Source organism: Somniosus microcephalus, chromosome 18 (genome assembly GCF_052327205.1).
Source record: "Somniosus microcephalus isolate GS21.2 chromosome 18, FLI_Smic_1.0, whole genome shotgun sequence".
NCBI lineage: Eukaryota > Metazoa > Chordata > Chondrichthyes > Squaliformes > Somniosidae > Somniosus > Somniosus microcephalus.
The window spans coordinates 2,585,915-2,612,348 of NC_141004.1; the positions used below are offsets into that span (position 1 = coordinate 2,585,915).

The 26,434-nt window shown below is 48.0% G+C and overlaps 1 protein-coding gene across 1 annotated transcript in view; it reads right to left on the reverse strand.

Annotated features, from left to right (window-relative positions):
• slc16a4 (solute carrier family 16 member 4) overlaps positions 1-26,434 on the reverse strand; it is a 187,031-nt gene that overhangs the window by 139,473 nt on the left and 21,124 nt on the right. Inside the window, exons 2-3 of the mRNA XM_086010961.1 lie at positions 4,107-4,259; positions 1,560-1,710 (exon numbers count right to left, since the gene is read on the reverse strand). Of these exons, the coding sequence (XP_085867087.1) occupies positions 1,560-1,664 (105 nt within the window). The 5' untranslated portion in view covers positions 1,665-1,710; positions 4,107-4,259. The remainder of the gene's footprint in view (positions 1-1,559; positions 1,711-4,106; positions 4,260-26,434) is intronic.

Sequence of the window (26,434 nt, forward strand, 5' to 3'; positions counted from 1 at the left end):
TGCGCTCAGCCGTTTCTTGATATCATGTGGAGATTGATTGGATGGGGAGAACGGTATAGGTCAGTACCTGTCGGTGGTGGGGCAGGAGGAACGGTGGGTGATTTTCTCTTGGTGATCAATGCTGACCGTTGTGGTTCCTCTTATAATCTCGGAGATGGTGGTTGACCACACTGCCAGCTCCCTTTTTAAGCTAATGATAAGCAGCTGCTCAGTTTTCACTGATCTGCCTCGATCACCATGGTTATTGTGGCCTGTGATTACCAGTGGATTTTGGGAGTGTGGAAATCTGATGAAATCTGTTGTGCTTTCTGAAACATCATTCCTTCCTTCTGGGGCACTTGCAGTTTGCTCCAGCTCCTCCTGCCGCTCCGGTGAAGCTGCATTTAGTGAACTGCTGGTGCTGGCAGCCTGCCTTCGGTTTCAGTGCTTCTCTCTCCACAGATGCTGCCTGGCCTGCTGTTGTTGTTTTGTATTTGCTGGGCTTACACATACTTTCCCCGGCCACTGATGAAACGACATTGGCCCCAAGTAAATTCCCACATTGCGACTCGATAAACAATTGCATATGCGCCATTTTGTTGTTCCCTCTACTAAAAAACCTCCGTGGCAGTCTAAAATAGGTGGTTTCCACATCACCAGGATTGTGAGGCAGACCAACATTATCTCCTCTTTGAATGGTTAGATATATTTCTTAAGGCTAAAGGGATCAAGGGATATGGGGAGAAAGCAGGGACTGGGTACTGAATCTGGATGATCAGCCATGATCTCATTAAATGGCGGAACAGACTCGAGGGGCCGAATGGCCTACTCCTGCTCCTATCTTCTATGTTTCTATGGTGCACAATGCCTTCGAGGGCACCAACTCATGGGCAGCTGTCATTGGTGACTGCAAAGTAAATGGGGGTGTTTGGCTTATAAATATTTCAGCTCATTATTCTGCATCACTAGGAGGTCCCCTTGAGATGGCAGAGAGCTATTGGAACTTTCCGGAAAGCCATATTTGTTCTCCAGTTTTTCAGCAGTTCTCTTGTTGTGTCTAGACAATGGTTCTCTGGATCATGTGCGGTAGCAGTTGTTGGCTATTGACGTGTCCAAGGGTATGTAGACGATGCAATGATGCTGCTGATTCCATCGCTCAAGCCTTCCTTGTTATTGTACATAGCCCTTATTTATGGTCCGAGATATATCAAGTTAAATTTGGGACAGTGAAGGAATCTGATTCCCACACCAGCCTTCCTTGTGACCACTCTCAACAAGATTACCAATTTAGCACCAATGTCAATGAGGTATTGAGGTGAAACTGCCTAAACCCATTTCCTATTGGACCAGCCAATAGCAAGAGGAGATTCACAATCCACTGGTCCTCAGTGGATTTGCAGCTAGCTCCCAGAGGTGGCAATAGGACAGAACGCAAAATTATGCACCTTCTCTGCCTCATGACAGGGAGTTCTGATGAGGCATTTCCTGTGCCCACAATATCTCGTTAACTAAAACAGGATTAAAATGAAACTCTGCCTCCAAAAGAGAAATAGCCGAGTGGCTGAAACTCATTTCCTTACCAGAAAGAAATGGGCTACAATCATCCAGCCCCAGCCTCCATCCGGTGGGTCGACGTATTGCCTCGCCTTCCGACCCCAGCTCTTCACCTCCCTCACCTCTCCCATGTTCCTTTAGCAGATGCTCAGGACTAACTCCAGCTTTTCCGTATCCCTGTAATTAATTCACAGAGGTCTTTCTTCTATTTCTACACAAAATAAAACAAAACACTATCTATATTGTCGCAGGAAGCCTTGCTTTGGGTTTTTCCTTTGATTCAAACACACAGAAAATTCAGTCCAGCAGCAATTCAGCAAACACTTCACTCGCTAATTTAATATCAGTTTTGTTCCCTGAATGACACCCGGGATCATTTTAAAAGTCCATGTTAGTCAAAATATCGGAATCAGTGTGTGCTTGAAATTCTGAATCCAGTTTCAGGCTGAGGCTCCCAGTCAGAGATGTCACTCTGTAGGATTAGACCCAGGTGGCTATTAGGCACCAGTCCCCCAGTCACTGCGCAAAGCCCTCTTCCAGTTCTCCCAATTCCAAATTCAATTTGTGTGACGGGGGGTGTGATGGGCGGGGTGTGACGGGGGTGTGACGGGCGGGGTGTGACGGGCAGGGTGTGACGGGGGTGTGATGGGCGGGGTGTGACAGGCGGGGTGTGACGGGGTGTGACGAGGGTGTGACGGGCGGGGTGTGACGGGCGGGGTGTGACGGGGGTGTGATGGGCGGGGTGTGACGGGTGGGGTGTGATGGGCGGGGTGTGATGAGGGTGTGATGGGGTGTGATGGGTGGGGTGTGACGGGGATGTGACGGGTGTGACAAGGGTGTGACGGGTGTGACGGGGATGTGACGGGGGTGACGGGGATGTGACGGGGGGTGACGGGGATGTGACGGGGATGTGACGGGGATGTGACGGGGGGTGACGGGGGGTGACGGGGATGTGACGGGGATGTGACGGGGGGTGACGGGGGGGTGACGGGGGTGACGGGGGGTGTGACGGGGATGTGACGGGGGAGTGACGGGGGGGTGACGGGGGTTGACGGGGGGGTGACGGGGGTGTGACGGGGGGGTGACGGGGGTTGACGGGGGTGTGACAGGGGGTGACGGGGGGGTGACGGGGGGGTGACGGGGTGTGACGGGGGGGTGACGGGGGGTGACGGGTGTGTGACGGGGGGTGACGGGGGGGTGACGGGGGTGTGACGGGGGGTGACGGGGGGGTGACGGGGGGGTGACGGGATGTGACGGGGGGGTGACGGGATGTGACGGGGGGGTGACGGGGGGGTGACGGGATGTGACGGGGGGGTGACGGGAGGTGACGGGGGTGTGATGGGGGTGACGGGGGGGTGACGGGGGGTGACGGGGGGGTGACGGGATGTGACGGGGGGGTGACGGGGGGTGACGGGGGGGTGACGGGATGTGACGGGGGGTTGACGGGGGGGTGACGGGGGGTGACGGGGGGGTGACGGGATGTGACGGGGGGTGACGGGGGGTGACGGGATGTGACGGGATGTGACGGGGGGTGACGGGGGTGTGACGGGGTGTGACGGGCGGGGTGTGACGGGCGGGGTGTGACGGGGGTGACGGGATGTGACGGGGGGTGACGGGATGTGACGGGGGGTGACGGGGGTGTGACGGGGGGTGACGGGGTGTGACGGGCGGGGTGTGACGGGCGGGGTGTGACGGGGGGGTGACGGGATGGGGATAGGGGAGAGGGTGGGATGGGGATAGGGGAGAGGGTGGGATGGGGATAGGGGAGAGGGCGGGATGGGGATAGGGGAGAGGGCGGGATGGGGATAGGGGAGAGGGTGGGATGGGGATAGGGGAGAGGGTGGGATAAGGATGGGGATAGGGGAGAGGGTGGGATTGGGATGGGGAGAGGGTGGGATGCGGATAGGGAAGAGGGTGGGATGAGGATAGGGAAGGGGTGGAGAGGGTGGAATGAGAAGCATAAACACAATGAAGGAGGAGGGTTTTGAAGAAGTTTTGAAAGTAGGAAGTTGGGGTGGAATGACGGGAGCTGAGGTGCGAGTACAGGAATACAACTGAAAAATTACATTTTTCAAAATACAATCTTCTCTCTCGGAAGGAGCCCAATCACTGGTTGGCAGTCCATTAACCTGAAAAGGTGCCCTCTTTAACGAGAACAGTCCGGCAAGCCAGTGTGTTAAACATTGTCACAGAGCAGCGCAACTTGTGTTTAAAGCATCTCAATACGTCACTGCTGATGTCAATCAAAGGGGAGCAACTTCAGTGACAGCAAAATTTCGTGAAGCTGAAAGTTAAACAGAAAATGCTGGAAATACACTGCAGGTTCGTCCGTGACTGGGAGAGAGATTCCAGGTTAATTGGGAGGGGCGCCGTCCTGTAACCTTACCCTATCTTTCTCTTTCAGCCATTTCCACATTTGTGTTTAATTCAATGTCAGGATTCATCTCATTAAAATGAGGACCCTCTGTGTCAGGGTGTCCTCTGAACCCCTTGCCTGAGCTCTTGTGATTTGCAGAGAGTTAGCCACTAATCCTCAGCACTGGGCTTTCCTTCACCTCCTGTGAGCAACTCACCTGCTGCACGTCTGTCGAGACTCGGTATTTGTGGAGTTCAATCAAAATCGCACGATTGGTTGCTCTTCTACTCATTATTCTTCATTATCCAGAAAAGGCAGACTGTGTCAGACTTTGGGCGAGTGAGACGTCCCATCCCCCGATCCCACGCACCTGCAGCAGCGGGAATACAAAGTGCTTCAGTACTTTGGAAGTGAGAGTGTGGCCTAGGTGGAGATCGTTCCCGTGACCCTGTAGAATTAAATGCCATTCGAAGCTCCCTGTGAAATTGGGAGTACAGTGGGGACAATCTTTACATGAGATACTCGGAGATACTGTGGGCCAGCTGTTAATATGCTGGGTCCTTTTCAATATGTGCTTTGGTATGTGATAATAAAACTGTTTAACTGAAAGTAAGGAGTCTTATTCAGTCCTTGATATTACGCTATGATGCCCAAGTGATATTAATATTTTTATGATTTTGTTCTGGGGATGTGGGCGTCGCTAGGAAGGCCAGCATTTATTGCCCATCCCGAGTTGCCCTGAGAAGGTGGTGGTGATCCACCTTCTTGAACCAGCGTTTTGTGCAGCTCCATCATAACCTCCCCTGCTCTTATAGTCTATGCCTCGGCTAATGAAGGCAAGTATCCCATATGCCTTTTTAACCACCTTATCCACCTGTCCTGCTGCCTTCAGGGATCTATGTACATGCACACCAAGGTCCCTCTGATCCTCTGTCCTTCCTAGGGTCCTACCATTCATTGTGTATTCCCTTGCCTTGTTACTCCTCCCAAAATGCCTCACCTCTCTCTTTTCAGGGTTAAATGCCATTTGCCACTGCTCTGCCCTGTGTTTTCTGCCCTTTGTTGTTTCGTAGCTCCACCCATACTGAATCTACATCCTGATTTTCTGGACTAAGATCCTTTCTCCCTATTGCCTTATCATCCTTTATTATCAGGGCTACCCCACCTCCTTTTCCATTTTTTTCCTATCTTTTCTAAAAGTCACGTACCCTGGAATATTTAGATCCCAATATTGGTCACCCTGCAACCACATCTCAGTATTGGCTACTAGATCAAACCCATTTATCTCTATTTCTGCCATTAATTCATCTATCTTGTTACAAATGCTTCATGCATTCAGATATAGTGCCATAAATTTGAACTTTTTACTAATTTTCCCTGATGTGGCCTTAGTCGCTAATGCCCTATTACTGTTATTAAACACTCTGGCCCTTCATGACACAACCTGCTTGATTTTACCCAAATCGCCACTCTGCTCTACAGCCTTGACTTTTCTTTTCAGACTTAAAAATTTACCCTTACCTGAAGCCTCCCCTTATTAGTTTAAAGCCCTATCTTATAGTACAGAAGGAGGCCATTCGGCCCATCATGCTTGTGCTGGCTCTTTGACAGAGCGATCCAATTAGTTCCACTCCCCGCTCTTTTCCTATAACCCTTCACATTTTTCCCATTCCAGTATTTATCCAACTCCCTTTTGAAAGTTACTATTGAATCTGCTTCCACCACCCTTTCAGGCAGCGCGTTCCAGATCACAACAACTCGCTGGGTAAAAAAAATTCTCCTCCCGTCATCTCTGGTTCTTTTGACAATCACCTTAAATCCGTGTCCACCGGTTACCGACCGTTCTGCCAGTGGAAACAGTTTCTCCTTATTTACTCCGTCAAAGCCCTTCATCTCTATTGAATCTTCTCTTAACCATCTCTGCTCTAAAAAGAAAGACTTGCATTTATATAGCGCCTTTCATGACCACTGGACGCCTCAAAGCACTTTACAGCCAATTAAGTACTTTTGAAGTGGAGTCACTGTTGTAATGCAGGAAACGTGGCAGTCAATTTCCACACAGCAAGCTCCCACAAACAGCAATGTGATAATGACCGGATCATCTGTTTTCTGTTATGCTGGTGGAGGGATAAATATTGGCCAGGACACTGGGGATAAATCCCCTGCTCTTTTTCGAAATAGTGCCATGGGATCTTTTACATCCAACTGAGAGAGCAGACGGGGCCTCCGTTTAAGATCTCATCTGAAAGGCGGCACCTCAAACAGTGCAGCACTCCCTCAGTACTGCACTGGAGTGCCAGCCTAGATATATGTGCTCAAGTCCCTGGAGTGGGAATTGAAGCCACAACTTTGATGGGACAGTGTAGAGGGAGCGTTACTCTGTATCTAACCCGTGCCGTACCTGCCCTGGGGGAGTTTGATGGGACAGTGTAGAGGGAGCTTTACTCTGTATCTAACCCATGCTGTACCTGCTCTGGGAGTGTTTCATGGGACAGTGTAGAAGAAGCTATACTCTATATCTAACATATGCTGTACCTGCCCTGGGAGTGTTTGATTTGGCAGTGTATATGGAGCTTTAGTCTGTATCTAACCCATGCTGTAGCTGCCCTGGGAGTGTTTGATGGGACAGTGTTGAGGGAGCTTTAATCTGTATCTAACCCACGCTGTACCTGCTCTGGGAATGTTTGATGGGACAGTGTAGAGGGAGCTTTACTCTGTTTCTAACCCGTGCTGTAACTGTCCCGGGAGTGCTTGATGGGACACTGTAGAGGGAGCTTTGCCCTGTATCTAACCTATGCTGTACCTGCCCTGGGAATGTTTGATGGGACAGTGTAGAGGGAGCTTTACTCTGTATCTAACCCGTGCTGTACCTGCCCTGGGAGTGTTTGATGGGACAGTGTAGAGGGAGCTTTACTCTGTATCTAACCCGTGCTGTACCTGCCCTGGGAATGTTTGATGGGACACTGTAGAGAGCGCTTTACTCTGTATCTAATCCGTGCTGTACCTGCCCCGCGAGTGTTTGATGGGACAGTGTAGAGGGAGCTTGACTCTGTATCTAACCCAAGCTGTACCTGCATTGGGAGTTTTTGATGTGACAGTGTGGAGGGAGCTTTACTCTGTATCTAACCCATGCTGTACCTGCCCTGGGAGTGTTTGATGGGGCAGTGCAGAGGGAGCTTTACTCTGTATCTAACCCATGCTGTACTTGTCCTGGGAGTGTTTGATGTGACAGTGTAGCGGGAGCTTTACTTTGTATCTAACCCGTGCTGTACCAGGGTTGCGAGTTTTTGATCGGACAGTGTAGAAGGAGCTTTACTCTGTATCTAACCCATGCTGTACCTGCCCTGGTTGTGTTTAATGGGGCAGTGTAGAGAGAGCTTTACTCTGTATCTAACCCGTGCTGTACCTTCTCTGGGACTGTTTGATGGGACAGTGTTAAGTGAGCTCTACTCTGTATCTAACCCGTGCTGTACCTGCCCCGGGAGTGTCTGATGGGGCAGCGTATAGGCAGCTTTACTCTGTATCAAACTCGTGCTGTACCTGCCCTTGGAGTGTTTGATGAGGCAGTGTATAGGGAGTTTTACTCTGTAGCTAACCCGTGCTGTACCTGTCCTGGGAGTGTTTGATGGGACAGTGTTAAGGGAGCTTTACTCAATATCTAACCTGTGCTATACCTGCCCTGGGAGTGTTTGATGGGACAGTGTTGAGGGAGCTTTACTCTGTATCTAACCCGTGTTGTATCTGCCCTGGGAGTGTTTGATGGGGATGTTTAGAGGGAGCTTTACTCTGTATCTAACCAACTGCCCTGGGAGTGTTTGATGGGACAGTGTAGAGGGAGCTTTACTCTGTATAAACCTGTGCTGTACCTGCCCTGGGAGTGTTTGATGGGACAGTGTAGAGGGAGCTTTTCCCTGTATCTAACCCATGCTGTATCTGCCCTGGGAATATTTGATGGGACAGTGTAGAAGGAGCTTTACTCTGTATCTAACCCGTGCTGTACCAGATCCCTGGGAGTGTTTCATTGGAAAGTTTAGATTGTGCTTTATTCTGTATCTATTCCGAGCTGAACATATTGACTGGGCAAATAAAATTACCACTAATGGTGTGGAGGATGAATTCTTGGAATGCATGCGAGATGGTTTCCTGGATCAGTATGTGGAGGAACCAACCATGGAACAGGCTATTCTGGATCTGGTACTGTGTAATGAGAAAGGGCTAATCAATAATCTTGTGGTAAAGGGGCCTTTAGAGACAAGTGACCATAATGGGCCAGAAATTCGGGTCCCCACGGGTGAGTACGCGCTGGGTACTCACGCGTAGGGCCAACGAAAGTGCCGGTTCCGTGCATGCACTGCGCATGCGCTGGAAACCGGAACTTCCGTTCCCTTAAAGGAAGGGGTTCACAGGTCGAACACGTGCGCCAGAGAGGCAGCGCGTACGCCTGGAACTTCTGATTTTTTTACAGGTTTTTCAGCGCGGATAAGCCTCCAGCAGCTGCGCGTTTAAAAAGCAGGCGCAAGGCCTGCTTTTAACAAGGTAAGTGTTGAATTAAGTAAAACTAAAACATTTTTTCCACAGGTTTATTATTTTTAAATACTTTAAAGAAAGGTAAGTTTATTTTTAGTACCGTTAAAAACTGTAATTAATGTTTTCATTAATTTAAATTATTGTTTAAAATAGTTATTTTATGTAATTTATAGTTATTTTAAAAATGTGATTTTTCAAAAAATGTATTTGAAGTTTTAGTTAGGTTTTGGGGCCGATCTCTATTCATAGATTTGACAGGTCTTCCTGTCAAATCTATGAATAGAGATTCCCTGCTACGATTGGCTCTCCATGGCCCATGTGATCCCAGGGGACGCTTCGAACTAACTGCGCCCCTGGGATATGCAAGCACTGCGCGCCGGCAGCTGGAGGAGGCCCAGGATCGGAATCCCACTCGGGCCCACAACACAACGGCAGGCGCGCTAGGTAAGTGCAGGTCGGAGGCTTGCAGCCGCGGGAAGCCTCCGACCTGAATTTCTGGGCCAATATGACTGAATTTTACATTAAGTTTGAGTGTGATGTAGTCCAATCTGAAACTAAGGTCTTCAATCTAAACAGAGGAAACTACAATGGTATGAGGGTCAAGTTGCCCATGGTAGATTGGGAGACGACACTAAAAGGTATGAAGGTGGACATACAATGGCTAACATTCAAGGAAATAATGCATAATTTGCAACAAACATATAGTCCTCTCGGGCATAAAAACCCAAAAGGAAAAATGATCCAACCATGGCTAACAAAAGAAATTAAAGCTAGTATTAAATCAAAGGCGGAAGCTTATAAAGTTGCCAGAAAAAGCGGTCAGATTGAGGATTGAGATCTTTTTAGAAATCAGCAAAGGGGGACCAAGAAATTGATAAAGTAAGGGAAAATGGAATATGAGCACAAACTAGTGAAAAATATAAAAACGGATTGTAAAAGCTTCTATAGGTATGTGAAAAGGAAAAGATTGGTGAAGGTAAATGTAGGTCCTTTACAGTCAGAGACGGGAGAATTTATAATGGGGCATGAGGAAATGGCTGAGAAATTAAATAAATACTTTGTTTCTGTCTTCACGGAGGAAGACACAAAAAAACCTCCCAGAAAACCAGAAATAGGAGAAAACCAAGGGTGTGACGAGAATGAGGAACTTAAAGAAATTATTACTAGTAAAAAAACAGTACTAGCAAAATTAATGGGACTAAAAGTCGATAAATCCCAAGGACCGGATGATCTACATCTTAGGATTTTGAAAGAGGTGGCCACTGGAATAGTGGATGCATTGGTTGTCATCTTCCAAAATTCTATAGATTCTGGAATGCTTCCTGCAGATTAGAGGATAGCAAATATAACCCCGCTATTTAAGAAAGGAGGGAGAGAGAAAACGGGGAACTACAGACCTGTTAGCCTCACATCAGTAGTTGAGAAAATGCTGGAATCTATTATAAAGGATGCAATAACTGGGCACTTAGAAACTAATAGTAAGATTGGGCAGAGTCAACATGGATTTATGAAAGGGAAGTCCTGTTTGACAAACCTATTGGAGTTCTTTGAGGATGTAACTAGTGGAGTAGACAAAGGGGAACTGGTAGATGTACTATATCTGGATTTTCAGAAGGCCTTCGCTAAGGTCCCACACAAGAGGTTGGTGAACAAAATTAGAGCACATGGAATTGGCAGGAATTAGCATGGATTGAGAATTGGTTAACAGACTGAAAACAAAGAGTAGGGATAAACAGGTCTTTTTCAGGATGGTAGGCTGTGACTAGTGGGGTACAGCAAGGATCAGTGCTTGGGCCCCAGCTATTCACAATCTACATCAATGATTTGGATGAGGGGACTAAATGTAACATTTCCAAATTTGCTGATGATACAAAGCTAGGTGGCAGTGTCAGTTGTGAAGAGGATGTGAAGAGGCTTCAAGGGGATCTCGACAGGCTCAGTGAGTGGGCGAGAACATGGCAGATGGAATATAATGTGGATAAATGTGAAGTTATCCACTTTGATAGAAAAAACATGAAAGTCAGAGTAATTCCTAAATGGTGAAAGATTGTGGAATGCAGATGCTCAAAGGGATCTGGGTGTCCCTGTACATGAGTCACTGAAAGTGAATGTGCAGGTGCAGCAAGCCATCAGGAAGGCAAATGGTATGCTGGCCTTCATTACAAGAGGATTTGAGTACAGGAGTAAAGGGCCTAGAAATTCGGTATAGCCGCGTTTGGGGCGCTAGTCCTGGCGATGCGCAAAGTTTAGCGCCAGGCGCAATTTAGCACCACCTAGCGCAATATTGGGTTGCAGCGCCCCTAAAGGTGATTGCGGCGCTAAATCAGGCGCTGCACGCTACTCTTAAGGCGCTAACCCGGCGGCGCAACCCAATTTAGCGGCGGCGGGGCGCAGTGACGGTGCTGTAAATAATCACTTTCCCTGAGACACACTGGCGCCAGCCAGCTCTTAAAGGGGCAGGTCAATTGGCATCACCAGACACACTCACTGCCTTGTAGGCCTTCAAAGCGGTGGGAGCCTACCTGTGGCGCACCAGCCTAGCAAGACATGGAAAGGGTGAGGCAGAGGGCGGAACGCCTCACTGATGGGGCATTGGATGCTTTGGTTGGCGCAGTGGAATCAAGGCCAAGGAAGATGGTCGGAATGTGATTTATGTTTTGGACAGTCTCCCGGGTGTGAGAGGCAGTTATGTGTCAGTGTATTAGTTTTGCTTTCTGTTGCCATAGCTTTCTCATGTTTGAAGGAACCACATTTTGTGTAATGAAACACTTTCTTCATTTACAATGGCCATGCCTGCTATTTACATGCATCTTGCCCTTCACAGGCTTGGGGGTATCAGACCGGTTCCATTCCTGTTCTTGGAATGGCAACAAGTATTCCGTGAGAGGGGCCTAGAAGCTACTTCTGATCAGCCTCTGACGCGCAGCCTGAGAAGAGCCGCTCGCGTAGAAGTTCAGGCCAGCAGGCATCTTCTCAGCCGCCGACAGAGATGTCCTGCACCTTATCTGAGGCTGCAGATCTGGCTGAAGCAGCTGGCACAGCTCAGTCACCACCTCCTTTCTAAATCGCAGCCTTCTGACACACTGCTCCTCCGGCATGTTCATGTAGGAGAACTGCTGTCGGAAAACCCTGCCAGCGTAAGGTCTGCTGTGGCGACGTCTGTTGGCCCTCCTCCGTCTGGCCATGCCCGCCCCCCTCTCCCAGCGTCTCAGTGCCCTTTCCAGATGATTCAGCAGCAGGACGTTCCCCTCCAATGCAGCCCCCATAATAAGTGCCCACAGGAAGGTTCCCCGTTGTCAAGGCTCACCAACAGCAAGGTGATGGTCAGAAGGCTGATGATCGTCTGCCTGCACTGGCTCAGTGGTCAAATGGCTCTCAGTGTGCAGCTCAGCAACTCTTTGTAGCTCTCGAGGAAGTTGTGCTCCAAATATGGCTGCCACTTTTAAACCACACCAGTCCCCTTTAAATAACGCTCCTCCAGCCCGAGAGCGACTTGGTAAGGTTCCAGGTAAGCTGTCACTATTAGCGCCAGGCACTACGGAGGGGGGCGCCACTGAATTTCCAGTCCGGGCGCCCAAAAGGCGTTGCACACTCAAATGACATCATAATCAGCCTGCGCCCATGAGCGGGCACTAAGATTTAGCGCTGGCGCTAAATGAATGCTCAATATGGGGCGAGGCGCTAGGCGCCCTGCGCCCGTCCGGAAATTGGCTAGCGCCCCACTTCTCGGCCTCTTTAGGCGTTAATCGGTGGCGCTAACAACCGAATTTCTCCCCGAAGAAGTCTTACTCCAATTATATAGGGCCTTGGTGAGACCACACCTGGAGTACTGTGTACAATTTTGGTCTCCTTACCTAAGGAAGGATATACTTGCCATAGAGGGAGTGCAATGAAGGTGCACGAGATTGATTCCTGGGATGGCGGGACTGTCGTATGAGAAGAGATTGAGTAAACTAGGCCTGTCTTAAACATAGAAACATAGAAGATAGGAGCAGGAGTAGGCCATTCGGCCCCTCGAGCCTGCTCCGCCATTCAATGCGATCATGGCTGATCATCCACATTCAGTACCCTGTCCCTGCCTTCTCCCCATATCCCTTGATCCCTTTAGCCTTAAGAAATATATCCAACTCCTTCTTGAATATATTTAATGAATTGGCCGCCACTGCCTTCTGTGGTAGAGAATTCCACAGGTTCACCACTCTCTGGGTGAAGAAATTCCTCCTCATCTCTGTCCTAAATGGCTTTCCCCTTATCCTTAGACTGTGACCCCTGGTTCTGGACTCCCCGGCCATCGGGAACATCCTTCCTGCATCCAGTCTGTCCAGTCCTATTAGAATTTTATAATTTCAATGAGATCCCCTCTCATTCTTCTAAACTCCAGCGAGTATAAGCCCAATCGACCCAATCTCTCTTCATACGTCATTCCTGCCATCCCAGGTATCAGCCTGGTGAATCTTCGCTGCACTTCCTCCATGGCAAGAACATCCTTCCTCAGATAAGGCGACCAAAACTGCACACAATACTCAAGGTGTGGTCTCACCAAGGCCCTGTACAACTGCAGCAAGACATCCTTGTTCTTGTACTCGAACCCTCTCGCTACAAAGGCCAACATACCATTTGCCTTCTTAACCGCCTGCTGCACCTGCATGCTTACCTTCAGCGACTGGTGCACAAGGACACCCAGGTCTCATTGCACTTCCCCTTCTCCCAATCTATTGCCGTTCAGATAATAATCTGCCTTCCTGTTTTTGCCACCAAAGTGGATAACCTCGCATTTATCCACATTATACTGCATCTGCCATGCTTCTGCCCAATCACCCAACCTGTCCAAATCATACTGGAGTTTCTCAGCACCCTCCTCACAGCACACACGCCCACCCAGCTTTGTGTCGTCTGCAAACTTGGAGATATTACATCTAGTTCCCTCATCGAGATCATTTATATATATTGTGAATAGCTGGGGTCCTAGGACCGATGCCTGTGGTACTCCACTAGTCATGCATGCCACTTGAAAAAAGATCCGTTTATTCCAACTCTTTGCTTCCTGTCTGCCAACCAGTCTTCTCTTGCATTCAGAAGAATGAGAGGGGATCTAACTGAAGCATACAAAATTATTACAGGGCTTGATAGAATGGATGCTGGGAGAATGTTTCCCTTGGCTGGGGAGTCTAGAACCAGGGGCCACAGCCTCAGGATAAAGGGTAGGCCATTCAGGACTGAGATGAGAAGAAATTTGTTCACACAGAGGGTGGTGAATCTTTGGAATTCTCTACCCCAGAGGGCTGTAGAGGCTCAGTCATTGAGTATATTCAAAACAGAAGTTGATAGATTTCTGACTAGTAAGGGCATCAAGGGATATGGCGATAGGGCCGGTGAATGGAATTAAGGCAGAAGATCAGCCATGATCTCATTGAATGGCGGAGCAGGCTCGAAGAGCCGAATAGCCTACTCCTGCTCTTATTTCTTATGTTCTTATGTTTGATGGGACAGTGCAGAAGGAGTTTTACTCTGATTCTAATCCATCCTGAATCTGCCCTGGGTGTGTTTGATGGGAAAGTGTAGGGGGAACATTTCTCTGTCTCTAACCCATGCTGGAGCTGCCCAGGGAGTGTTTGATGGGACAGTGTAGAAGGAAATTTTCTCTGTATCTAACCCAGGCTGAACCTGCCCTGGGAGAGTTTGATGGGACAGTGTAGAGGGAGCTATACTCTGTATCTAACCCGTGCTGTACCTGCCCTGGGAGTGTTTGATTGGAAAGTGTAGAGTGAGCTTTATTCTGTATCTAATCCATGCTGAACAAGCCCTAGGTGTGTTTGATGGGACAGTGTAGACGGAGCTTATTATCTGATCGGCAATAGGTTGGGAAAAGTGGAAGTGCAACGAGACCTGTGTGTCCTTGTGAATCAGTTGCTGAATGTAAGCATGCAGGTGCAGCAGGTGGTTAAGAAGGCAAATGGTATGTTGGTCTTCATAGCGAGATGATTCGAGTGCAGGAGCAAGGATGTCTTCCTGCAGTTGTACAGGGCCTTGGTGAGATCACCTTGAGTATTGTGTGCAGTTTTGGTTGCCTTATCTGAGGAAGGATGTTCTTGCCATGGAGGGAGTGCAGCGAAGATTCACCAGACTGATACTGGGATGGTATGAAGAGAGATTGAGATGATTAGGCTTATATTCGCTAGAGTTTAGAAGAATGAGAGGGGATCTCATTGAAACTTATAAAATTCTAACAGGACTAGACAGACTAGATGCAGGAAGGATGTTCCCGATGGCGGGGGAGTCCAAAACCAGGGGTCACAGTCTAAGGATAAGGGGTAAGCCATTTAGGACTGAGATGAGGAGGAATTTCTTCACCCAGAGAGTGGTGAACCTGTGGAATTCTCTACCACAAAAGGCAATTGAGGCCAATTCATTAAATATATTCAAGAAGGAGTTAGATATATTTCTTAAGGCTAAAGGGATCAAGGGATATGGGGAGAATGCGGGGACAGGGTACTGAATTTGGATGATCAGCCATGATCTCATTAAATGGCGGAGCAGGCTCGAGGGGCCGAATGGCCTAATCCTGCTCCTATCTTCTATGTTTCTATGTATCTGACCCCGGCTGTACCTGCTCTGGGCGTGTTTGATGGGACAGTGTAGAGGGTGCTTTTCTCTGTATCTAACCCGTGCTGTACCTGCCCTGGGTGAGTTTGATGGGACAGCGTAGAGCGAGCTTTACTCTGTATCTAACCCGTGCTGCACCTGCCCTGGGAGTGTTTGATGGGACAGTGTAAAGGGAGATTTACTCTATCTCACCTGTGCTGTACCTGCCCTGGGAGTGTTTGATGGGGACAGTGTAGAGGGGGCTTTACTCTATATCTAACCCCGTGCTGTACCTGCCCTGGGAGTGTTTGATGGGACAGTGTAGAGGGAGCTTTAATCTGTATCTAATCCATGCTGTACCTGTCCTGGGGAGTGTTTGATGGGACAGTTTAGAGGGAGCTTTACTCTGTATCTAACCCGTGCTGTACCTGCCCTGGGAGTGTTTGATGGGACAGTGTAGAGGGAGATTTACTCTGTATCTAATCCATGCTGTACCTGCCCTGGGAGTGTTCAATGGGACAGTTTAGAGGGAGATTTACTCTGTATCTAACCCGTGCTGTACCTGCCCTGGGAGTGTTTGATGGGACAGTGTAGATTGAGCTTTATTCTATATCTAATCCATGCTGAATATGCCCTAGGAGTGTTTGATGGGACATTGTAGAGGGAGATTTACTCTGTATCTAATCCGTGCTGTACTTGACCTGGGAGTGCTTGATGCGAGAGTATCGTGGGAAATTTACTCTGTATCTAATCCATGCTGGTCCTGCCCTGGGAGTGTTTGGTTGGACAGTATGTAGGGAGATTTACTCTGTAACTAAGCCGTGCTGTACCTGCCCTGGGCGTGTTTGTTGGGACAGTTTAGAGACAGCTTTTCTCAGTATCTAATGCGTGATATATCTGCCCTGGGAGTGTTTGATGGGACAGTTTAGACGGAGCTTTACTCTGTATCTAACCTGTTGACTACTTGCCCTGGGAGTGTTTCATTGGAACAGTGTAGAGGGAGTGTTACTCTGTATCTAACACATGCAGAACCTGCCCTGGCAGTGTTTGATGGGACAGCGTAGAGGGTGCTTTTCTCTGTATCTAACCCGTGTTATACCTGCCCTGGGTGAGTTTGATGGGACAGTGTAGAGTGAGCTTTACTCTGTATCTAACCCGTACTGTATCTGCCATGGGAGTGTTTGATGGGACAGTGTAGAAGGACATTAACTCTATATCTAAGCCGTGCTGTACCTGCCCTGGGAGTGTTTGATTGGAAAGTGTAGATTGAGCTTTATTCTGTATCTAATCCATGCCCTCGGAGAGTTTGATGGGACAGTGCAGAGGGAGCTTTACTCTGTATCTAACCTGTGCTGTACCTGCCCTGGGAGTGTTTGATGGGACAGTGTAGAGGGAGCTTTACTCTGTATGTAACCCAGGCTATACCTGCCCTGGGGATTTTTGATGGGACAGTATAGAGGGAGCTTTACTCGGTCTTTAACCAAGGCTGTACCTGCCCTCGGAGTGTTTGATTTGCAGTGTAGAGGGAGCTTTCCTCTTTAAACTGATCTCCGAGACCTGCGCGAGGAGAGAGAGAAGTAAAAAGTAATCGAAGTGTGACGTCACCAGAAAGCAGGTAAATGATTGGTTGGTGAGTATTTCTCTCTTACTCGCTTTTTTCCAAACTTAAATTTTGTGGTTTATAGTTTCTAAGGTCTCTGTTGTGTAGCGGGGACTGCTGGTAAACAAGGGCCCTTGAGTATATCATTTAATTATAGTGTAATTGGTGGGATTGATTTGATTTAATTTAATTTGAATTAATTAAAGGGTAATGTAATGATATCAGCAAATAGTGATGGTATTTGCCTGTTTGATTATGATGCCTTACCAGCATGTTTGCATGTATTGATTACTTATGCCTGACCAGCAGAGGTCATGTGAGAGACAAGCAGTTGAGTCTAGTTTCTGTTTCATTCTAGATGGATCACTAGCATGGTGTCTCCTGTAATGCTGTTAAAAAGAGTTGAACATACTTTAGATTAAAAGACATTCTCTTTCATAAATGTCTTGTCATTGAGCCCACAAAGAAATCAATACATGGTGTCAGAAGTGATTGAAAGAGATGAAGAGGAAAAATCTGAAGTTAAATCAGCTCTCCACAGATTAGCAAGCCAAAAGAGAACATCGTTGCTTACCATTGGAGAATAGCTAACGAAGTGAAAAAATGGAAGGATTACACCCACCGGCGAAGCTTCAGTTGACAGGTAATGTGGCTGAAAATTGGAGGAGATTCAAACAACGTGTGGAATTGTATTTAGCGGCAATCGGAGCTGACAAGAAAAGTAATAAAAAGAAATCGTCACTGTTCTTACATGTCGTGGGTGATGAAGCGCTGGAGGTGTATAATAACTTCACATTCGCTGCTGATGGAGACAAAATGAAACTAGATAAAATAATGGAACAGTTTGAGGCCTACTGCATACCTAACCATAACGTGACGTTTGAGAGGCACAGATTTTTCACATGTGTACAGAAAACGGGAGAGACTATTGATCAGTATGTGACTGAACTGAGAAACAGAAGCAAATCGTGTGAATTTGGGGGACTGACAGACTCGCTGATAAAAGACAGACTAGTGTGTGGTATTCCGGATAATGGTCTAAGGGAAAGGCTGCTAAGAGAGCAAGATCTAGACCTGGGAAAAGCCATAGCACTGTGTAGGGCTACAGAGACTGTGAAGTTGCAGGCAAAGGAGCTGTTCAGTGACAATAGCTGCAACGTGGATGCAGTGAGAATGAACGGACATAAACCGGTTAACAAAAAGAGCGCCAATGTGAAAAAAGAGGCGTGGCCAGCGAACAAAAATGAAAGGGACAATCGAAAGTCATGTAGTCGATGCGGTACACAGCATACACCAAGAAAGTGTCCAGCATATGGTAAAACATGCAATAGTTGCAACAAAAACAACCATTATGCCCGTTGCTGTAAGAACCAAGCGCAACAAAGCAAGGTCCATGCAGTAGATGAAAGCGAGATAGAGGAGTTCAATGCAGATGTTGTGTCTGAAAACAAAGAAGAAAAAAGAGACTGGATGTTGACACTAAAAGTGAATGACATACGCATTCCATTTAAATTGGATACTGGAGCACAAGTTAATGTGATATCAGAGACTGATTTTAAGAAAATTAGACCCAGACCAAAGATACATGGAATAAAAGTGAAAGTGACAGGATACTCAGGTACTGATATACCAGTGAAAGGAAGATGCATTGTCAAAGTAACACACAAGGACAGAGAGCACACGCTAGCATTAATCGTGGTGCCAAAGGATGTGCAAGCCATACTAGGTTTAAAAGCCTGTGAGAGACTGAACCTGGTAAAGAGAGTCCTCGTTGTGGAAAGCGAAGGAGAGACAGTCTATGATGAACTCATGAAAGAGTACAACGACCTATTTAAGGGTCTAGGCTGCCTGCCAGGAGAACACATGATCAGAGTAGATAAAAGTATGCCAACGGTCATACATCCATGCAGAAAAGTTCCGTTTACTCTTCAAAAGCAACTGAAGGCAGAGTTGGACAGGATGGAAAGCCTGAACATGATTCAGAAGATAGATGAGCCAACTGAGTGGGTGAGTTCCCTCGTCGTTGTGGACAAAAAGAATGGAAAGCTCAGAATTTGCCTGGATCGAAGAGATCTAAACAGAGCAATAAAGAGAGAGCACTTCAAGCTTCCTACACGTGAGGAAATCATGGCACAGTTTGCAAATGCAAAGTATTTCAGCAAGTTAGATGCATCATCAGGATTTTGGCAGATGGAATTGGACGAAGCAAGTTCAAGACTGTGCATGTTCAACAGTCCATTTGGCAGATACAGATTCCTAAGGTTACCATTTGGCATTGCCTCAGCTCCTGAAGTGTATCACAAAACTATCCATATGATCTATGAGCACCTGGAGGGAGTTGATACATCAATGGATGACATCATAGTATGGGGAACCACGAGAACTGAGCATGACGAGAGACTGAAAAAAGTGCTGGAAGCAACAAGGAAAACAAACCTGAAGCTGAATAGAGAGAAATGCCAGCTCGGGGTGACAGAACTGACATTCGTGGGAGATATCCTTAGCAGTGAGGGCATCAGACCAGATCCCAGAAAGGTGTCCGCCATTGAGAATATGCCAAAGCCACAATGCAAAAAGGACGTGCAGAGGTTTAATGGAATGATCAACTACATGGGTAAATTCATATCCAACCTCTCAGAAAAGATGGCGCCACTGAGAAGACTAACTGAAAAGAACATAGAATGGGAATGGAATCATGAGCATGAGAAGTCATGGAGCGATCTAAAGAAACTGCTCACAGAGGAACCAGTTCTGAGGTTTTATGACCCAGCAAGACCCATCAAGATATCATCAGATGCATCACAGAGTGGGCTCGGTGCCGTTCTTCTGCCAAAATATGACTACTGGCAACCTATTGCATATGCATCGCGCTCAATGACAGACGCGGAGACGCGATATGCCCAAATAAAAAAGGAGCTGCTCAGCATCACATGCGCCTGTGAAAGATTTCACCAGTTTGTGGCAGGACAAGCAATCAGTGTAGAGACTGACCATAAGCCCTCGATTGCATTGTTCCAAAAGCCACTAAATAGCTGTCCGCTTAGAATACAAAGAATGATGATCAGGCTGCAACGCTATACACTGAATGTTGCGTACACACCGGGTAAGCTGATGTATACAGCAGACACGTTGTCCAGAGCTGTTGACCCAAGTGAGCCCGCAAACACCAAAATGGATGAAAAAGTGAACGCCTACGTGGACATGGTCACAAGTGCACTGCCCATAGCAGATGCAAAAATGGAGCTCATAAAGACTGAGACGAACAAAGATGAAACAATGAGACGACTGAGAAAAAGCATCTTGGATGGATGGCCCAACATGAAGCAAGACTGCTCACCTGACATGGCAGAGTACTGGAACTGCAGGGCGGAACTATCAGTGGTCGAAGACATCATCTACAAAGGAAGTAAAATAGTTATCCCAAAGAGTCTGAGAAAAGAGATGCTAAAAAGGATCCATGGAGGACATCTGGGAATCGAAAAGTGTAAGAAAAGAGCACGAGAGGTGATGTACTGGCCACGAATCAACCAAGATGTGACAAATGAGGTGTCAAACTGCACAATATGCCTGAAATATCGAGCAAGCAATCCGGTAGAACCACTAAAGCCACACCCAGCACCAGACAGACCTTACCAGAAGGTAGGCGCTGACCTATTCGTATGTCAAGGGAAGGACTATCTTGTAGTCACAGACTATTACTCCCTGTATCCAGAGGTTTGTAGACTGTACACCACCACTGCAGATGCTGTGATAACATGTATGAAAGCCATATTCTCCAGACATGGCGTGGCAAGCGAGGTCTTCACAGACAATGGACCCCAGTTTTACAATGCAAGTTTCCGACACTTTGCCAAAGAGTGGGACTTTGTCCACACAACGTCAAGTCCTCACTTTCCACAGTCCAATGGAGTAGTGGAAAAATTGGTCCAGACAGTGAAAAGACTGATGTACAAGGCAAAAGACAGTGGAACTGACTTCTACCAGAACATGCTTGTATACCGCACAACGCCGCTCGAGTGTGGTAAGTCACCAGCCCAACTCCTTATGGGACGTTGGCTAAGGTCAAACCTACCCATCCCGGAGAACCTCCTGAAAACAAAAGAGGGGGAGAAAGTGAGGAAGTTCAAAGAGCAACAGAAAGAAAAGCAAAAGTACTACTATGACGGAGGAACACAAAACCTACCTGAACTCCACACTGGTGACCAAGTAAGGTTCAAAGACAAAACAAACATATGGACTCAGAAGGGAACTGTCCTGAGTGAAGTTCAACCAAGATCATACACTATTCAGACAGATGAGGGTGCTGTTCTGAGGAGAAATCGTCGAGATCTTCTCATGGGACCAGCCACAGCAAGTCAAAAGACTGATACTGTTGAACAACCTGATCACACAGCAGGTCAAAAGACTGATACTGTTGAACAACCTGATCACACAGCTGAGAAACCATCATCTGAGGCAACAACTCAGATTCAAGGACAATCAATCAGAAAATCCTCAAGACACGTGAAGCCTCCTGAGAGACTCATTGAGCAAATTTAAGGACTATTGTTATAGAAGGAAGTAATGTTATCTTATTCTTTCTTCAAGTTCTAGTGTATTTACATATTTCATGTGAACACACAAAGCAAGGTTAAAAAACCTTGATCATGATAATGATAATGTAAGTTCATTAAGTGTTACAGTTAAAATGCAGATTAATACAAAGAAAACATGTTGTTAGTTAAAAGTAAAATACTTTTGTTTTAAGAAAAGGAGATGTAATGATATCAGCAAATAGTGATGGTATTTGCCTGTTTGATTATGATGCCTTACCAGCATGTTTGCATGTATTGATTACTTATGCCTGACCAGCAGAGGTCATGTGAGAGACAAGCAGTTGAGTTTAGTTTCTGTTTCGTTCTAAATGGATCACTAGCATGGTGTCTCCTGTAATACTGTTAAAAAGAGTTGAACATACTTTAGATTAAAAGACATTCTCTTTCATAAATGTCTCGTCATTGAACCCACAAAGAAATCAACACAGGTAAGTCATGGCAGTACAGCTCGACGCCGTGGTATGCTCCGCCTGCACTATGTGGGAAACCAGGGACACTTCCTGTGTCCCTGACGACCATGTGTGCGGGAAGTGTATCCAGCTGCAGCTACTGGCAGACAGCACTGCGGCGCTGGAGCTGCGAATGGATACATACTGGAGCATTTGCGATGCTGAGAACATCGTGCAAAGCACGTTTAATGAGTTGGTCACACCACAGGTAAAGGCTGCACAGGCAGGAAGGGAATGGGTGACCGCCAGGCAGAATAGTAGGCGCAGGCAGGTAGTGCAGGGGTCCCCTGTGACCATCCCCCTCTCAAACAGATATACCGCTTTGGATATTGTTGGGGAGGATGGCTTATCGGGGGAAGGCAGCAGCAGCCAACTTCCTGGCACCAGGTGTGGTTCTGCTGCACATGATGGGAGTAAAAAGAGGGGTAGAGCTATAGTAATAGGGGATTTTATTGTAAGGGGAATAGATAGACATTTCTGCAGCCACAAACGAGACTCCAGGATGGTATGTTGCCTCCCTGGTGCAAGGGTCAAGAATGTCTCAGAGCGGCTGCAGAGCATTTTGGAAGGGGAGGGTGAACAGCTAGTTGTCATGGTGCATATAGGTACCAACGATATTGGTAAAAAATGGGATGAGGTCCTAAAAGCTGACTATAGGGAGTTAGGAGGTAAATTAAAAAATAGGACCTCAAAGGTAGTAATCTCAGGATTGCTACCAGTGCCACGTGCTAGTCAGAGTAGAAATAGAAGGATATTTCAGATGAATACGTGGCTAGAGGAATGGTGCAAGGGGGAGGGATTCAAATTCCTGGGATATTGGAACCGGTTCTGGGGGAGGTGAGACCAGTACAAACTGGACGGTTTGCACCTGGGCGGGACCGGGACCAATGTCCTAGGGGGAGTGTTTGCGAGTGCTCTGGGGGAGGGTTTAAACTAAAATGGCAGGGGGTTGGGAACCTGAGCAGGGAGACAGAGGAAAGGGAAACAAGGATAGAAGCAAAAGACAGGAAGGAGAAAAGCAAAGGTGGCAGACAGAGAAATCAAGGGTTTAAATCAAACATGGCCATAGTAAATAATAATTCTAAAAGGGGTAAGAGTGTTAAAAAAACAAGCCTGAAGGCTTTGTGTCTTAATGGGAGGAACATTCGTAATAAGGTGGATGAATTAGCTGCGCAAATAGAGGTAAACAGATATGATATGATTGGGATTATGGAAACATGGCTCCAGTGTGACCAAGGCTGGGAACTCAACATCCAGGGGTGTTCATTATTCAGGAAAGACAGGCAAAAAAGAAAAGGAGGTGGGGTAGCATTGCTGGTTAAAGAGGGGATTAACACAATTGTAAGGAAGGATATTAGCTCTGATGATGTGGAATCTGTATGGGTAGAACTGAGAAATACCAAGGGGCAGAAAATGTTAGTGGGAGTAGTGTACAGACCCCCAAACAGTAATGCTGAGGTTGGGGATGGCATTAAACAGGAAATTAGAGGTGCGTGCAGTAAGGGCACAGCAGTTATCATGGGTGACTCTAATCTACATATAGGTTGGGCTAACCAAATTAGTAATAATACTGTAGAGGAGGAATTCCTGGCAGTGTTTGATGGAACAGTGTATAGGGAGCTTTACTCTGTATCTAACATGTGCTGTACCTGCCCTGGGAAAGTTTGATGGGACAGTATAGAGAGCGCTATACTCTGTATCTAACCCGTGCTCTACCTGCCCTGGGAGTGTTTGATTGGAAAGTGTAGATTGAGCTTTATTCTGTATCTAACCCATGCTGTACCTGCCCTGGGAGTGTTTGATGGGGCAGTGTAGAGGGAGCTTTACTCTGTATCTAACCGGTGCTTTGCCTGCCTTTGGAGTGTTTGATGGGACAATGCAGAGTGACCTTTACTCTGTATCTAACCCGTGCTAGACCGGTCCTGGGGAGTGTTTGATGAGAACGTTTGGAGGGAGCATTGCTCTATATTTAACTCGTGCTGTACCTGCCATGGGAGTGTTTGATGGCACAGTGTAGAGGGAGCTATTCTCTGTATGTAACCCAGGCTGTATTTGCCCTGGGTGTGTTTGATGGGACTGTATAGAGGGTGCTTAACTCTCTATCTAACCTGTGCTTTACCTGCCCTGGGTGTGTTTGATGGTTCAGTGTAGAGGGAGCATTAATCTGTATCTAACCCGTGCTGTACGTGTCCTGGGGAGTGTTTGATGGGACAGTGTAGAGGGAGCTTTAATCTGTATCTAACCAATGCTGTACCTGCCCTGGGAGTGTTTGATTGGAACAGTGTAGAGGGAGCATTACTCTGTATCTAACCCGTGCTGTACGTGCCCTGGTAGTGTTTGATGGAGCTGTGTAGAGGGAACTTTACTCTGTATCTAACCCGTGCTGTATCTGCCCTGGGTGTGTTTGGTGGGACAGTGTAGAGGGAGCTTTACTCTGTATCTAACCGGTGCTTTGCCTGCCCTGGGAGTGTTTGATGGGACAGTGTAGAGGGAACTTTACTCTGTATCTAGCCCGTGCTATACCGGTCCTGGGGAGTGTTTCATGAGAAAGTTTGGAGGGAGCATTACTCTGTATCTAACCCATGCTGTACCTGTCCTGGGAGTGTTTGATGCGACAATTTAGAGAGAGCTTTACTCTGCATCTAACCCATGCTGTATCAGCCCTTGGGGTGTTTGATGGGACTGTATACAGGGTGCTTAACTCTCTATCTAACCTGTGCTGTACCTGCCCTGGGTGTGTTTGGTGGTTCACTGTAGAGGGAGCGTTAATCTGTATCTAACCCGTGCTTTGCCTGCCCTGGGAGTGTTTGATGGGACAGTGTAGAGGGAGGTTTACTCTGTATCTAACCCGTGCTGTACCTGCCCTGGCAGTGTTTGATGGGACCCTCCCTGTCCTGCCAACGCGCAACCGGATCTCGATGGCATCGAGATCCCACGCCACAGACATCAGCGGCTACTGTGTTGTGACCCTGTCGGTTAAGGGTACGGAGTATAAAAATTTTAAACTCCTCGTCCTCCCCCAGCTACGCGCCGCCGTCCTACTAGGGCTAGACTTCCAATCCCACCTCCAAAGCGTCACGCTAGCATACGGCGGACCCCTCCCCCCACTCACAGTCGACAACCAACAGATTTTAAACCGCCCACCGCGTAACACCTGCGGCCTATCCACCCTCAAGGTCCCGCCACCTTCCCTGTTCGCTAACCTCACCCCCGACTGCAAACCCGTCGCGACCAAGAGCAGGCGGTACAGCGCCGGGGACAGAGCTTTCATTAGCTCTGAGGTGCAGCGTCTCCTGAAGGAGGGCATCATCGAAGGGAGCACCAGCCCCTGGCGTGCCCAGGTCGTGGTAGTTAATACGGGCAATAAAAACTGCCTGGTCATCGACTACAGCCAGACCATAAACAGGTACACCCAGCTGGACGCATACCCCCTTCCCCGCATATCTGATATGGCCAATCAGATCGCACAATACCGAGTATTCTCTACCATCGACCTTAAGTCGGCCTACCACCAACTCCCTATCCGCCCTGAGGACCGCCAGTATACCGCCTTCGAGGCGAATGGCCGCCTCTACCACTTCCTTAGGGTTCCCTTCGGCGTCACCAACGGGGTTTCGGTCTTCCAAAGGGAGATGGACCGGATGGTTGACCAGAACGGGCTGCACGCCACGTTCCCCTACCTAGATAACGTCACCATCTGCGGCCGCGACCGGCAGGACCATGACTTTAACCTGGAGAGATTCCTCCGTACGGCCCAACGGCTGAACCTCACCTACAATAAGGAGAAATGTGTGTTTAACACCTCGCGCCTTGCCATCCTCGGCTGTGTAGTAGAGAACGGAGTCATCGGCCCCGACCCCGAAAGAATGCGTCCCCTCATGGAGCTACCCCTCCCCCACTGTCCAAAGTCTCTGAAGAGAACCCTGGGGCTCTTCGCCTACTATGCCCAATGGGTGCCCAATTATGCAGACAAAGCCAGACCCCTCATGAAGTCCACATCCTTCCCCCTTACGGAGGAAGCGTGCGCAGCCTTCTCCCTCATTAAGGGAGACATCGCCAAGGCCACAATGCACGCAGTGGACGAGTCCATCCCCTTCCAAGTGGAGAGCGATGCATCCGACTTCGCCCTAGCCGCTACCCTTAACCAGGAGGGGAGACCAGTGGCCTTCTTCTCAAGGACCCAACAGGGCCCTGAGATCCGACACTCGTCGGTCGAGAAGGAGGCCCAAGCGATTGTGGAGGCGGTACGACGCTGGAGGCATTACCTGGCAGGCAAACGATTTACCCTCCTCACCGACCAGCGTTCGGTCGCTTTTATGTTTAATAACAAGCTGAGGGGCAAAATCAAGAATGACAAGATATTGAGGTGGAGAATCGAACTATCCACCTATGATTATGATATCTTGTACCGGCCAGGTAAGCTGAACGATCCCCCTGATGCTCTGTCACGAATTACATGCGCCAGCGCGCAAAGTGATAGACTTCAGACCCTCCACAACGACCTCTGCCACCCCGGGGTCACCAGACTTTACCACTTCATTAAGGCCCGCAACCTGCCATACTCCATCGAGGAGGTCAGGACCATGACCAGGAACTGCCAGACCTGTGCCGAGTGCAAACCGCACTTCTTTAGGCCGGACAGAGCAAGCCTGATCAAGGCCACCCGCCCCTTCGAGCGTCTGAGCATCGACTTTAAGGGGCCCCTCCCGTCCTCTGACCGTAATGTGTACTTCCTCAACATCGTTGATGAGTACTCCCGTTTCCCCTTTGCCTTCCCCTGCCCAGACATGAC